We start from the raw sequence: 16,815 nt of genomic DNA, 5'->3' as shown, positions 1-16,815 counted from the left end.
TTTGCCCCCCAACTCCCCTGTGGTGGGTCCAATACTAACAGAACAATGGCGTACTCTAATAAATAAAACTAGAAGCCTCCAGCTTCTGAGCCAAGTGCGATGATGCTCACAGATGCCGTCATCACCTGTCAGTAGCCGTGGCTACAATACAACAAACAATACATATATAAAACATACAATAATCTATCAAAATAAACAAAAATACAATATTGCAAAATGATAAATAATGACGTCCAAAGAATACCTAGTAACATCTATAATAAGAATATGTAATGATGATACAGTATAATAGATGTTTCTATGATATGCTGCATGTTTTTTAGGCATTATCTATATAATTATAACAATGTATTATTATTTATTATTATTATTATGGATGGATGATTATTATGGATTTTTTGGGATGTCATTATGTATCATTTTGTGAGATCAGTGTTTGCAATTTTTATATCTTGACGACGAGGTATTAAAACATCGAAACTTTGATATCAATCGCTTTGTTCTGATTTTCTTTATTCATCTGAGTGCCGACATTGTGATGGGTGTATATATGTGTGTGTGTGTGTGTGTGTGTATATACATATATATATATAATATAAAATGTGTGTGTGTAGCGGACCACTTGTGATTTCCTATATAGTTTATTAATAAATATTATATGCGCACATACATATGTCTGTATGTATGTGTGTGTGTGTAATAAATATATAAATTATATATATTTACAGTGTATATAGACAGATGGGTGTGGTTCATCAAATCGACAGTGTCTAGGTCGACAATGTTTAGGTCGACCACTATAGGTCGACAGTCACTAGGTCGACATGGATGGAAGGTCGACAGGGTTTCTAGGTCGACATGTGCTAGGTCGACAGGAGGATTTTTTTTTGTGTTGGTGTCGTTTTCTTCGTAGAGTGACCGGGATCCCAAATTAGTGCACCGCGTCCCCTCGCATGGCTCGCTTCGCTCGCCATGCTTCGGTCATGGTGCCTTCGCTCCGCTACCGCTTCGCTCGGCACACTTTACCGTTCCAATCGTAGTCCACGTGGATCGTTAAGTATGAAAAAATTCAAAAAAAATGTGAAAAACTCATGTCGACCTGTCGACCTAGCACATGTCGACCTAGAAACCCTGTCGACCTTCCATCCATGTCGACCTAGTGACTGTCGACCTAAACATTGTCGACCTAGACACTGTCGACCTTCAGACCGGATCCCAGACAGATATAGATAAAGATGTACAGTAGATAGCTAAATAGATATAGTCGGATTTACATTACATAAGATAGATATGCAGTAGGTAGGTAGATAGCTATAGATATACATTAGGTAGGTAGATAGAGATAGACATACAGCAGATAGATAAGTGTGACATGAGAGTTACATATTGTTACTAATCCCCCTTTTCCACCACTGTAGCACGGGTCGCAGCCGTGTTGCCTGACACGGCTGCGACCCGTGCTACAGCCCCCTTCAGACAGCGCTTACCAACCCGGCAGGGGCGGCGCTGGGAGATCACATTATCTCCCAGCGCCGCCCTCCCATTCACTGTGAACGGCAGCCGTGTCGCCTCGACAAGGCTCCTGTTCACACTAGACAGCTTGCCGGGTTGAACACGTGTTCAACCCGGCTAGCTACCCGGGTAGGATTCCCGGATCAGTTGATCTGGGAATTTGCCGGGGGACCCTTTTCCACTAGGAAAAAACACGGGTAAATGCGCGCCCCCGCGCATTTACCCATGTTTTAAAAAGTTAGTGGAAAAGGGGTATTTCTGGCTCTCTCTTCACTGGCTCAGGCTCCTCCCTGCATCTGCTGGCTGCTCCCGTCTGCCCCTCCCTCTTCCCAGCATTTACAGCGGTCAGCCAACATGGAGCTAGAGGAACAGCTGCAGCGGTGCCGCCACCAATTACAGTGCACTGCTGCAGCTCCCGAGTCCCCCGCCCTCATCCTACTACCCTGCCGCCGTAGCTGAACCTCTGTTCCTCTTCTCGCTCTGGCATCAGGCGACTTGTAATGAGTCAGTCTCTAGATCTATCTAGATAGATTTACATACATAGAGATAGATATGCAGTAGGTAGATGCCGAATTATGTTCACTCTAGAAATAATAATAGGCAGGTCGCCGGACCCCGGGGGTGCATATTTGTGCGAAAGGAGGTGTGGCCATAAAACGTCATTTAAGTGGGTGGTGCGGCCCACAGTCGTTACTGTAGGGGGCGTGTGTGCTGGGATTCCCCCAAGGTTTCTCCCCTAGCGTGAATGAATGGCGTGCACATGCGCACGACATCTTTACACGCTGGGAGAGCAGTGAGCGGGCAGGCTGTTTTAGCAGGGCGCTGCAGAAAGAGCGGGCCGGATTTTTCCCTTAAAAAATCGGGCAGGGCGCGTCGCCCTGCTAAAACAGCCTAGCGTAACCACTACAAGCACTTTAGACTGTTTAGCGACTTTGCGGAGCTAGATCTGCACCTGTCAGGCATGTTAGCTACTAATAGGCGTCTCTCGGAGAAACAATTAAATAGCTCTGATAGGCGCCCATTTGTATAGACTCCCAACAGGGGGGCACGCGCCACAGTTGAATCACACCAAAACAGGCATTAACCCCTTCAGTGGTGAGTTTTTAATTTAAAAACACACCCTTGCGGGGATCGCCAGCCCCAGCGCTGATTCCCAGCTGCTTTGCGGAGCCCGGGAATCAGCATAAGCCATTTTACATCTAAGCCCGCCCACCGGCCAATTGGAGTCCGGGGGGCAGGCTAAACTCCATAAGGGAGTATGCTGATTCCCAGGCGTGCTGCAGGCTCTCCCCAGGGAATCAGGAGGTAGTATGCACGGAAATCTTCCAGGGTAGCCAGCGCTGGCTAGCCTGGAAGATTTCTGTGCATACCACCGAAGGGGGTTAAAGCTAATCTTGGATATTAATTAGTATACAGAAGCCATTAGATAGTGATATTGGGAAATGGCTGTTAATGGTATAACTAATTCTGCAGTAGAGTATGTAGTAAGTTTGATATTAATTACATATTTGGGTGCCAAGGCTTGTAGTTCAGGTATATTAAACTATTATAAATATCCTAAAATGTATTTGTCGTAAGAATGTTATGTTTTCTCTATGTGCCATATTCTGTGTTTAAAACATTTTTTTTTAAATGTATGATTAAAACTGTATAACGACCCATTAGAGCAGGGATGGGGATCCTTCGGACCTTCAGCTGTTGTTGAACTACACATCCCAGCATGCCCTGCAACAGTTTTAGCATGGCCAAATAGCAAAACTGTAGCAAGGCATGCTGGTATGTGTAGTTCAACAGGTGGCGAGCCAAAGGTTCCCCACCCCTGCATTAGAGAAATGTTTGCCTGGGAGCCTTTTTATTTCATCTTGTTTGAGCATTTCCAATGAAAGTTATGAGCCCGAGTTTCCTGAATGATGCTGTATGTCCATATATAAGTATGTTGAATAGATTTTCTCTCTTTCCAGTCCCTGGAGGATTGTAGATGACTGTGGTGGAGCCTTCACTATGGGTATCATCGGAGGGGGCATTTTTCAGGCCATCAAGGGCTTTAGAAACTCCCCTCAAGTAAGTATAATGGTGTGGATTTGCATTCACACATAAAAGTGGGGTAGATCGTCAAGTCAACAGGGGTTCCAAACCAATTTACAGGTTTATACATACAAATTGTCAAAAATGTTAATTAAAATACTATGATTATGAGTGCCTGACCTAAAAGCTAGGGAGGTAGAAAAAAAATCTTAATACATAAAAATATGTAAAATGTGGAGTGCAGAATTTTCCTAAAATCTATTTTAAATTGACGCTTTGGCCTACAAATTCCAATCTATTTTACATAGCATCACATCTGGTTTGTCATATGACCCAATTTCTTACTTTCTGTGCAGTTTCTTCCCTTACTGTTTAATGTGAAATGGGTTAAATCATGGAAGTAAAAGTAGATTGTACTGTATATAATCATGCCCACTAAAGGGGGGGGGGGGGGGGGTACTCACGGAGTGATAATCTAAGCAATCTGACTAGATTGCTTAGATTTTAAGCATGATCGCTCCGTGTGTAACCTACACAGCGATAGCGATGCGCAGCCTCGCGCATCGCTATCGCTAGATTGGCCTGCATGCAGGCCAATCTAGCAGGTCGCTCATTTCACCCAGCGGGTGAAATGAGCTCCTCCCCCCGCACGCTCAGCACACATTGCGCTGTGCTGAGCAGCGGGAGAGATGTGTGTTGAGCGGTTCGCTCAGCACACCTCTCCCACATCGGCCCGTGAATATGGGCCTTTAGGGCTAATCTTGTTTAGATTTGGATATACGTCTTCATTTTTCTTTTCTGCATAAGATAAGCACATTTTGTACTGAGCAGAGGCATCAGAAGTATGGGGGTAATTCCAAGTTGATCGCAGCAAGATTTTTGATAGCAACTGGGCAAAACCATGTGCACTGCAGGGGAGGCAGATATAACATGTGCAGAGAGAGTTAGATTTGGGTAGGGTGTGTTCAATCTGCAATCTAATTTGCAGTGTAAAAATAAAGCAGCCAGTATTTACCCTGCACAGAAACAATATAACCCACCCAAATCTAACTCTTTCTGCACATGTTATACCTGCCTCCCCTGCAGTGCACATAGTTTTGCCCAGGTGCTATCAAAAATCCTGCTGCGATCAACTTGGAATTACCCCCTATGATTGTATACAGCTGTATATGTTTTTGGCATATCATTGATTTGTATCCACTTAAGCATTGACAACAGAGGAAGCAAAGTGCAGGTATGTGTGGGCCATGGGCCTAATTCAGACCTTATGGCAGCAGCAAAGGGGCAGATATAACGTGCAGATAGAGTTAGATTTGGGTTCAAACTGAAATCTAAATTGCAGTGTAAAAATAAAGCAGCCAGTATTTACCTTGCACAGAAACAAAATAACCCACCCAAATCTAACTCTGCAAATGTTTTATCTGCCACACCTGCAGTGCACACGGTTTTGCCCATTTGCTATCAAATTTGCTGCTGCGATCAGGTCTGAATTAGGCCCCATGTGCAGTAGTGATGTTCTTACATAAGGGTGACTGAATTAGATCCCATCATGCAGATACTCCTATCAGGAGGTGTTTCTATTGTGGGTGCGGAAGGGCTGGTGCAAATATATGTGATTACTACTATCAGTAGCACTACCTAGCTGTTTCTGACTGATGTATACACACCATTGCCCTTTTTTCTTTGCTAGTATTATTTCCTAAATAAAAATGCAAATGCATCAAACTATAAAAAATGTGCCCCTAAGTATCACAGTCCCTTTATAACCCCCTTATTTATACTGGCTTGCATAAATATTATATATAAATTACTATATCTCATTGTAATGTTCATAGGGATCATGGTTAAGTTGGCAGCTGTGTACATGGTCATCCTTTGGCCCTATCTTTCAGTGGCAGCTTGTGTCCACTGTTGGATTCCTGCTTGTTGATCCTAGCCCTATCATTTCTGCATTCAGAGCAATGCAGTGTGGTGAATGCTGATGGAAGTTATCTTTCCAGTAAGGCAACCCCTAAGCCGAAGGAAGCAAATGAATTAGCTTCTGTTCTAGATTGTAGCTGTCTAGTGCTGCCAAATGTATACCATAATACTGTAGTCAGGGGTGTCACAACCTTTTTGGTTGGGGGTGGGGGGTTTAGAAGATATAATTTAATTTTAGAACCCCTAAATCGCTGAATGTAGCCCTCTCAAGGGCAGCTGGACTTACCCGCCACACTATCTATATCTGTCTGTCTATCCATCCATCCATCCCGCTTGGATGCGGGCAGGGCACAGAAGTGCTGGGGGCCGGCCGGGGAGGGTGGTGTGGCCCTGCCGGTTTCGCTGTTGGGGGCAGTGCAGCCCTCTTAAAGTTCCTAATGGAGGCGTGTCCCAGACATCAGCATCTTTTATGGGGGCTGGGCTTCCCCCCAGCTCTCTCTTTATCTTTATCTATTCACATTGTAGCAGCACTGCACCGGGCTGGCTGTTTTATTAGGACGCTGCTAAAGGGGCAGGGCGTATTTTGCCCTCTAAATATCGGGCAGGGGCTTAAACAGCTTCTTGTGAACTCTATCTATCTATCTATCTATCTATCTATCTATCTATCTATCTATCTATCTATCTATCTATCTATCTATACATACAAACACATATGCACACATTTAGGTAAAAAATAGCATATAGGACGCTATGAGGAATGCAGGTAATAATGTATAGGAAGAAACATACATCATTAAAGAGTTCATTTACTATTTATTGAGGTTAGACTCAATAAGTAGAATTTCTTACTGATACTATTCGGCAATAAGAAATTCATTTTCACCCAGTTGCATTTAAAATCACAATCAGGGACAAGCTCTCCTGACAGGCGTTCATCCCAGTAATGTGTAAGCTAAAATGATTGCATTGGGGATCACTTTACTTTATGCTGCGGACCTACTGGGCATGGGTGGTCAGTAGACGGGGCATACACTAGGGCTGTTACTGGGGAGGGAACCGGACAATTCCTCTCCCTGTAAATTGTGCCATATGTAGCACATAGACTACAATGGCTAATGCCATGGCTATTTTAATGGGAAGCAGAATCTCTGTAATAATTTCAGGGAATACTTACATTTTAAGGGCATCACAATTTTTCGGTTAATTTACCACAACATGTTTATAATAAATAGGCCCCTAACACATGACTGTAACATGTGAGTGACTCTATGTAGAAGACAAAGAAACAGGCTCCACTCATAGCTCCAACCCTGGCTGAGGCTGTGCATGGAAAGTAATGAGACTTTACAGGGTACATTTTCAGCTGAACCCGGTTGGAATTGGCTAGAGGTCAGGGTATACCGTGAGGGACGAGGATGGGAGGAGCTGGGGGGAGAGGTGAGGAACATACGAAGTGGAAGGTGAGAAGGGCACAGGGCTGGTCCCAGAGGAGAGGCCAGCCCACAGTCACTAGCCACACACTGTAGGAGCTGGGTGCAGGGGGGAAGTAGTGCCCTGGAGGCAGGCGGAGAAGGACTGTGGGGAGAGAGGAAGTGGAGCAGCCGGAAAAGAGGATTATCTCCATCCTGACACTGCCCGTATTAATTGTAGTTGGTGGCCGCATTGCACCCTGTGATCCAGTACTTTGACTGGTGCATCTCAAATATATTTTTTTGGGGGGGGAGAGCCCTCCCTGTTCTAGCGCCTATGGCTGTATACAATCTACCATGCTTGCTTACAATGGTTGATTACAGAGTTTTAACTACTAATTATTTTTTGTTGTAGGGTATGAAGCACCGAATGAAGGGCAGCTTTGTTGCTATACGCACCCGGGCTCCACAGCTGGGAGGTAATACTAATAATAATTTCCTGTGGAGGTTTTTATATTTTAATTTTTTCCCCCTTATATTTCAACTTAAAAATCCATCAGGGATGGGCTAATTTTACTTGCCAAGTTATTAGAAAATTTGCCATGGTCACTGGAATAAGTTTCCCTTTTGTTTTTTTGTGGTCTACCCTTTTCCTGCACTGTGACAGAAAGGTGATAATTGTTCCATCTCCAGTGCCGGGACCTCTAGTTTCAGATTGTGATATATAACCCTAACAGACTTGATGTCATGTTGAATATAATATTACAGAGTATGTGCCACTGCTTACTGACATTCAGTGCTTGCATGTTGAGTTAAATGCATGTTGAAATGCAACATTAAATCTACTCAACGCAAACTAGAAAACCTTATGAGCACCTATGGCTGATATCCCATCCACTTGCAGCTGTCACAGAGGACTGTATCACAACTAAGTCACAAAAGGAGAAAGGTGCAGTATATCTGCACACTACCGGGATTAGTGATGATTTATCACAATTGAAAGAAGAAATCACATGTTTATTTTTTAATCACAGAATTTGATTATGGGGGTGCAACCCTGATTCAACCAAGTTGAACTATGATATAGGGAAGAGAAACAGAAGGTTATTGCTAATGGGTGCACAATGAGTCATTTCTTTTTGTAAAACGTAGCTTTTATTGCAGCTTTATAAAAAAAAGTATTCAAATTTGTGGGCAAAGTCACAGTGAAATATAGAGGGTAAAAATTAGTGATGAGCGGGTTCGGATCCTCGGGATCCGAACCCGCCCGAACTTCACCTTTTTTTTCACGGGTCCGAGCGACTCGGATCCTCCCGCCTTGCTCGGTTAACCCGAGCGCGCCCGAACGTCGTCATCCCGCTGTCGGATTCTCGCGAGATTCGGATTCTATATAAGGAGCCGCGCGTCGCCGCCATTTTCACACGTGCATTGAGATTGATAGGGAGAGGACGTGGCTGGCGTCCTCTCCGTTATAGTAGAAGAAAAGAGTAAAGAGACTGAGTGACTTATAATTGTGGGGAGGATTGGGGACGGGGAGCAGCTGTTGGAGTACAGTGCAGGGTTTTGCTTATACCACCAGTGAGTTTAATCCTTTGTTTCTCTGCCTGAAAAAAACGCTCCACCATATCTGTGCTCACTCAGTGTGCTGCACTGCTGCATATATCTGTGCTGAGTGCACTGCTCACACTGCCTAATTGTGGGGACTGGGGAGCAGTTATAGCAGGAGTACAGTGCACAGTTTTGCTGACAGTGACCACCAGTCCAGTATACGTTTGTCTGCCTGAAAAACACTCCTGTGGTGGCTTTTTTCTTCTTCATACTAGTTTAGCAGTCTGCTGACAGTGTCCACCAGGTCCGTTATTATTATACAGTATAATATATATATATATATATATATATATATATATAGATAGCAGTACGGTAGGCCACGGCTGTACCTACCTCTGTGTCGTCAGTGCACTCGTCGTCCATAAGTAATATAATACCATACTATCCATCCATCTACATTGTATACCTGTGGTGGCTTTTTTTTTCTTCATACTAGTTTAGCAGTCTGCTGACAGTGTCCACCAGGTCCGTTATTATATTATACAGTATATTATATATATATATAGCAGTACGGTAGGCCACGGCTGTACCTACCTCCGTGTCGTCAGTCGTCGTCCATAAGTAATATAATACTATACTATCCATCCATCTACATTGTATACCTGTGGTGGCTTTTAGTTGTGCGCATTAAAATATGGAGAACAAAAATGTGGAGGTTAAAAAAATAGGGAAAGATCAAGATCCACTTCCACCTCGTGCTGAAGCTGCTGCCACTAGTCATGGCCGAGACGATGAAATGCTATCAACGCCAAGGCTGATGCCCAATGTCATAGTACAGAGCATGTAAAATCCAAAACACAAAAGATCAGTAAAATGACCCAAAAATCAAAATTAAAAGCGTCTGAGGAGAAGCGTAAACTTGCCAATATGCCATTTACGACACGGAGTGGCAAGGAACGGCTGTTCATGGTTAGTGGTTCAGCTTCACATGAGGATGGAAGCACTCATCCTCTCGCTAGAAAAAAGAAAAGACTTAAGCTGGCAAAAGCACAGCAAAGAACTGTGCGTTCTTCGAAATCCCAAATCCCAAAGGAGAGTCCAATTGTGTCGGTTGCGATGCCTGACCTTCCCAACACTGGACGGGAAGAGCTTGCGCCTTCCACCATTTGCACGCCCCCTGCAAGTGCTGGAAGGAGCACCCGCAGTCCAGTTCCTGATAGTGAAATTGAAGATGTCAGTGTTGAAGTACACCAGGATGAGGATATGGGTGTTGCTGGCGCTGGGGAGGAAATTGACAAGGAGGATTCTGATGGTGAGGTGGTTTGTTTAAGTCAGGCACCCGGGGAGACACTTGTTGTCCGTGGGAGGAATATGGCCATTGACATGCCTGGTCAAAATACAAAAAAAATCAGCTCTTCAGTGTGGAATTATTTCAACAGAAATGCGGACAACTGGTGTCAAGCTGTAATAAGTAGGGGTAAGGACGTTAACCACCTCGGAACATCCTCCCTTATACGTCACCTGCAGCGCATTCATAATAAGTCAGTGACAAGTTCAAAAACGTTGGGCGACAGCGGAAGCAGTCCACTGACTAGTAAATCCCTTCCTCTTGTAACCAAGCTCGCGCAAACCACACCACCAACTCCCTCAGTGTCAATTTCCTCCTTACCCAGGAAAGCCAATAGTCCTGCAGGCCATGTCACTGGCAAGTCTGACGAGTCCTCTCCTGCCTGGGATTCCTCCAATGCATCCTTGAGTGTAACGCCTACTGCTGCTGGCGCTGCTATTGTTGCTGCTGGGAGTCGATCGTCATCCCAGAGGGGAAGTCGGAAGACCACTTGTACTACTTCCAGTAAGCAATTGACTGTCCAACAGTCCTTTGCGAGGAAGATGAAATATCACAGCAGTCATCCTGTTGCAAAGCGGATAACTCAGGCCTTGACAATTATGTTGGTGTTAGACGTGCGTCCAGTATCCGCCGTTAGTTCACGGGGAACTAGACAATTGCTTGAGGTAGTGTGCCCCCGTTACCAAATACCATCTAGGTTCCACTTCTCTAGGCAGGCGATACCGAGAATGTACACGGACGTCAGAAAAAGACTCACCAGTGTCCTAAAAAATGCAGTTGTACCCAATGTCCACTTAACCACGGACATGTGGACAAGTGGAGCAGGGCAGACTCAGGACTACATGACTGTGACAGCCCACTGGGTAGATGTATTGCCTTCCGCTGCAAGAACAGCAGCGGCGGCACCAGTAGCAGCATCTCGCAAACGCCAACTCGTTCCTAGGCAGGCTACGCTTTGTATCACCGCTTTCCAGAATACGCACACAGCTGAAAACCTCTTACGGCAACTGAGGAAGATCATCGCAGAATGGCTTACCCCAATTAGACTCTCCTGGGGATTTGTGGCATCGGACAACGCCGGCAATATTGTGCGTGCATTACATCTGGGCAAATTCCAGCACGTCCCATGTTTTGCACATACCTTGAATTTGGTGGTGCAGAATTATTTAAAAAACGACAGGGGCGTGCAAGAGATGCTGTCGGTGGCCAGAAGAATTGCGGGCCACTTTCGGCGTACAGGCACCGCGTACAGAAGACTGGAGCACCACCAAAAACACCTGAACCTGCCCTGCCATCATCTGAAGCAAGAGGTGGTAACGAGGTGGAATTCAACCCTCTATATGCTTCAGAGGATGGAGGAGCAGCAAAAGGCCATTCAAGCCTATACATCTGCCCACGATATAGGCAAAGGAGGTGGAATGCACCTGTCTCAAGCGCAGTGGAGAATGATTTCAACGTTGTGCAAGGTTCTGCAACCTTTTGAACTTGCCACACGTGAAGTCAGTTCAGACACTGCCAGCCTGAGTCAGGTCATTCCCCTCATCAGGCTTTTGCAGAAGAAGCTGGAGGCATTGAAGGAGGAGCTAAAACAGAGCGATTCCGCTAGGCATGTGGGACTTGTGGATGGAGCCCTTCATTCGCTTAACCAGGATTCACGTGTGGTCAATCTGTTGAAATCAGAGCACTACATTTTGGCCACCGTGCTCGATCCTAGATTTAAAACCTACCTTGGATCTCTCTTTACGGCAGACACAAGTCTGCAGAGGTTCAAAGACCTGCTGGTGAGAAAATTGTCAAGTCAAGCGGAACGCGACCCGTCAACATCTCCTCCTTCACATTCTCCCGCAACTGGGGGTGCGAGGAAAAGGCTACGAATTCCGAGCCCACCCGCTGGCGGTGATGCAGGGCAGTCTGGAGCGACTGCTGATGCTGACATCTGGTCCGGACTGAAGGACCTGCCAACGATTACTGACATGTCGTCTACTGTCACTGCATATGATTCTCTCACCATTGAAAGAATGGTGGAGGATTATATGAGTGACCGCATCCAAGTAGGCACGTCAGACAGTCCGTACGTATACTGGCAGGAAAAAGAGGCAATTTGGAGGCCCTTGCACAAACTGGCTTTATTCTACCTAAGTTGCCCTCCCTACAGTGTGTACTCCGAAAGAGTGTTTAGTGCCGCCGCTCACCTTGTCAGCAATCAGCGTACGAGGTTACTTCCAGAAAATGCGGAGAAGATGATGTTCATTAAAATGAATTATAATCAATTCCTCCATGGAGACATTCACCAGCAGCAATTGCCTCCAGAAAGTACACGGGGACCTGAGATGGTGGATTCCAGTGGGGATGAATTAATAATCTGTGAGGAGGGGGATGTACACAGTGAAAGGGGTGATGAATCGGACGATGATGATGAGGTGGACATCTTGCCTCCGTAGAGCCAGTTTGTGCAAGGAGAGATTGATTGCTTCTTTTTTGGTGGGGGCCCAAACCAACCAGTCATTTCAGTCACAGTCGTGTGGCAGACCCTGTCGCTGAAATGATGGGTTCGTTAAAGTGTGCATGTCCTATTTTTACAACATAAGGGTGGGTGGGAGGGCCCAAGGACAATTCCATCTTGCACCTCTTTTTTCTTTCATTTTTCTTTGCGTCATGTGCTGTTTGGGGAGTATTTTTTTGAAGGGCCATCCTGCGTGACACTGCAGTGCCACTCCTAGATGGGCCAGGTGTTTGTGTCGGCCACTAGGGTCGCTTAGCTTAGTCACACAGCTACCTCATTGCGCCTCTTTCTTTCTTTGTGTCATGTGCTGTTTGGGGAGTATTTTTTTGAAGGGCCATCCTGCGTGACACTGCAGTGCCACTCCTAGATGGGCCAGGTGTTTGTGTCGGCCACTAGGGTCGCTTAGCTTAGCCATCCAGCGACCTCGGTGCAAATTTTAGGACTAAAAATAATATTGTGAGGTGTTCAGAATAGACTGAAAATGAGTGGAAATTATGGTTATTGAGGTTAATAATACTATGGGATCAAAATGACCCCCAAATTCTATGATTTAAGCTGTTTTTTAGGGTTTTTTGAAAAAAACACCCGAATCCAAAACACACCCGAATCCGACAAAAAAAATTCGGTGAGGTTTTGCCAAAACGCGTCCGAACCCAAAACACGGCCACGGAACCGAACCCAAAACCAAAACACAAAACCCGAAAAAATTTCAGGTGCACATCACTAGTAAAAATCAGAAGTGATTAACATATAAACATACATATGTGAGAAAGAAGTAAAGGTTTAATAAAAAAGCAAAATTCACTAATTCAGTCCCTTACAGTATTTAGGGGGAGATGTACTAAGCAGTGATAAAAGTGGAGAAGTGAGCCAGTTTAGAAGTTGCCCATGGCAACCAATCAGCATTGAAGTAACATTTATAATATAAAAGTATACAGAGCAGCTGATTGGTTGACATGGGCAACTTCACCACTGGCTCATTTCTCCACTTTTATCACTGCTTAGTACATGTCCCCCTTAGTGCTATATTGTGACCAGATTGATCTATGTAGGAAATCTATGTAATCCACAATATATGTATAGTTGTTCTCCACGAGACAGTGTAATATAGGTTCTGAACCAGCGGAGGGAAAAATCCTACCAGTGTGTATTTGTTAATAAATTCCATGGGAGTCAAATCAGCAAATTATGGCACCTTCTTAGAATTAGTTTTATTTGGGGATATTGTTGCCCCAAGGCATGGGTTTTCAACCTGCGGACCTCCAGCTGCTGTGAAACTACACATCCCAGCATGCCCTGCCACAGTTTTACTATAAAGGCTTGCTAAAATTGAGGCAGGGCATGCTGGGATGTGTAGTTCCACAGCATGCCCTGCTGGAGGGTCACAGGTTGAAGACCCAAGACCTAAGGGATATAATTCATGACTCCCATTATTGAAATGATAATAGGAGGGAAGCTCAATGTTCAGGTTGTAGAGATATAGTATTCCTATATTTCAAGAGACTCTATTCTCTACGGTAGTAGTCACAATTTAATATACAGGAGACAGCATAATTGTATTTCTAAGTAAGATGTGCTGTTACACTTCTCTGATGTAGTTACTACAGTGCCCATAATGCATTTATTGATTTTTAGATTAAGTTTTACCAAAAGAAATGACTCATTGTGCACCCATTACCAATAACCTTCTGTTCCTCTTCCCCATATCATGTATCACAACTAAACAAGAAGCAACAGAACAAATGAGACAGTGCTTTTAATATGTTTATTAAAAATAAATAAAATGTGGATATGTCTTTCAATTTTAAGGAACATGCAATACTGCAAACTGTATACATTTTTTTGTGTGAAATGCAGAACACAAAATTATATAATGTGCATCCAACCACAAGACTGGAAATTGTTTTACATTTACAATCCAAACATACCAATGCTGATCTGAGTGTGGACAAATCAGGAACAGACCTGTACCAAATGATAAATGCCATTTGTGGATCACAGGAAACAATGTACATGCCTGTATATCTGCATTGCACTGTAGATATTGGGTAACCCTGTTCCATTTGTATCTTGTGCATACATGGTTTTATATATCAGACAGACAGACAGACAGACAGATGGGGATTTGGTTCCAGATGGGGATTTGAGTATCTCAGAAAATACTGATCTCCTGTTATTTTATTGCACAATAGTCTCCAGAGTGTACAGAAAATGGTAAAGGGTCTGTTTCTGAGTCAGTGGAGCAATGCTTTTTGTTTGCGCATGCATTCCAAGTTTCTCTGACGTCCTAGTGGATGCTGGGAACTCCGTAAGGACCATGGGGGATAGCGGCTCCGCAGGAGACTGGGCACAAAAGTAAAGCTTTAGGACTACCTGGTGTGCACTGGCTCCTCCCCCTATGACCCTCCTCCAAGCCTCAGTTAGATTTTTGTGCCCGGCCGAGAAGGGTGCACACTAGGGGCTCTCCTGAGCTTCTTAGTGAAAGTTTAGTTTTAGGTTTTTTATTTTCAGTGAGACCTGCTGGCAACAGGCTCACTGCATCGAGGGACTAAGGGGAGAAGAAGCGAACTCACCTGCGTGCAGAGTGGATTGGGCTTCTTAGGCTACTGGACACCATTAGCTCCAGAGGGACCGAACACAGGCCCAGCCTCGGAGTCCGGTCCCAGAGCCGCGCCGCCGGCCCCCTTACAGAGCCAGAAGCAAGAAGAGGTCCGGAAAATCGGCGGCAGAAGACATCCTGTCTTCACCAAGGTAGCGCACAGCACTGCAGCTGTGCGCCATTGCTCCTCAGCACACTTCACACTTCGGTCACTGAGGGTGCAGGGCGCTAGGGGGGGGGCGCCCTGAGCAGCAATATAAACACCTTGGCTGGCGAAAATACATCACATATAGCCCCCAGGGCTATATGGATGAATTTTAACCCCTGCCAGATTCCACAGAAAAACGGGAGAAAAGGCCGCCGAGAAGGGGGCGGAGCCTATCTCCTCAGCACACTGGCGCCATTTTCTCTCACAGCTCCGTTGGAGGGAAGCTCCCTGGCTCTCCCCTGCAGTTACTACACTACAGAAAGGGGTTAAAAAAGAGAGGGGGGCACTAATTAGGCGCAGTATAATAATACAGCAGCTATAAGGGGAAAAACACTTATATAAGGTTATCCCTGTATATATATATAGCGCTCTGGTGTGTGCTGGCATACTCTCCCTCTGTCTCCCCAAAGGGCTAGTGGGGTCCTGTCCTCTATCAGAGCATTCCCTGTGTGTGTGCTGTGTGTCGGTACGTTGTGTCGACATGTATGAGGAGGAAAATGTGGTGGAGGCGGAGCAATTGCCTGTAACAGAAATGTCACCCCCTAGGGAGTCGACACCTGAGTGGATGAGCTTATGGAAGGAATTATGTGACAGTGTCAGCTCTTTACAAAAGATTGATGACATGAGACAGCCGGCGACTCAGCCTGTGCCTGTCCAGGTGTCTCAAAAGCCATCAGGGGCTCTAAAACGCCCGTTACCGCAGATGGCAGATACAGACGCCGACACGGATACTGACTCCAGTGTCGACGATTAAGAGACGAATGTGACTTCCAGTAGGGCCACACGTTACATGATTGAGGCTATGGAAAATGTTTTTACACATTTCTGATAATACCAGTACCACTAAAAAGGGTATTATGTTGGGTGAGAAAAAACTGCCTGTAGTTTCTCTAACGTCCTAGTGGATGCTGGGGACTCCGTCAGGACCATGGGGAATAGCGGCTCCGCAGGAGACAGGGCACATCTAAAGAAAGCTTTTAGGATCACATGGTGTGTACTGGCTCCTCCCCCTATGACCCTCCTCCAAGCCTCAGTTAGGTTTTTGTGCCCGTCCGAGCAGGGTGCAATCTAGGTGGCTCTCCTAAAGAGCTGCTTAGAAAAAGTTTTTTTAGGTTTTAAATCTCAGTGAGTCCTGCTGGCAACAGGCTCACTGCATCGAGGGACTTAGGGGAGAGATTTTCAACTCACCTGCGTGCAGGATGGATTGGAGTCTTAGGCTACTGGACATAGCTTCAGAGGGAGTCGGAACACAGGTCATCCTGGGGTTCGTCCCGGAGCCGCGCCGCCGACCCCCCTTACAGATGCTGAAGATCGGAGGTCCGGAAACAGGCGGCAGAAGACTCTTCAGTCTTCATGAAGGTAGCGCACAGCACGGCAGCTGTGCGCCATTGTTGCTACACACTTCTCACTGACCAGTCACGGAGGGTGCAGGGCGCTGCTGGGGGCGCCCTGGGCAGCAATATTAAATACCTTTAGTGGCAAAGAATACATCACATATAGCCATTAAGGCTATATGTATGTATTTAACCCAGGCCAGATTTCTCAAAACCCGGGAGAAAAGCCCGCCGAAAAGGGGGCGGAGCTTATTCTCCTCAGCACTCGGCGCCATTTTCCTGCTCAGCTCCGCTGTGAGGAAGGCTCCCAGGACTCTCCCCTGCACTGCACTACAGAAACAGGGTAACAAAGAGAAGGGGGGCATAAATTGGCGATATTTATATATTAAAAGCGCTTATAACAAAAACA

The 16,815-nt window shown here is 45.5% G+C and overlaps 1 protein-coding gene across 1 annotated transcript in view; it reads left to right on the top strand.

Annotated features, from left to right (window-relative positions):
* Positions 1-16,815, top strand: part of TIMM17A (translocase of inner mitochondrial membrane 17A) — a 39,454-nt gene that overhangs the window by 719 nt on the left and 21,920 nt on the right. Inside the window, exons 2-3 of the mRNA XM_063954810.1 lie at positions 3,474-3,573; positions 7,282-7,345. Coding sequence (XP_063810880.1) covers positions 3,474-3,573; positions 7,282-7,345 — 164 coding nt within the window. The remainder of the gene's footprint in view (positions 1-3,473; positions 3,574-7,281; positions 7,346-16,815) is intronic.

Source organism: Pseudophryne corroboree, chromosome 2, assembly GCF_028390025.1.
Source record: "Pseudophryne corroboree isolate aPseCor3 chromosome 2, aPseCor3.hap2, whole genome shotgun sequence".
NCBI lineage: Eukaryota > Metazoa > Chordata > Amphibia > Anura > Myobatrachidae > Pseudophryne > Pseudophryne corroboree.
This window is presented reverse-complemented; position numbering and strand designations above follow the sequence as displayed.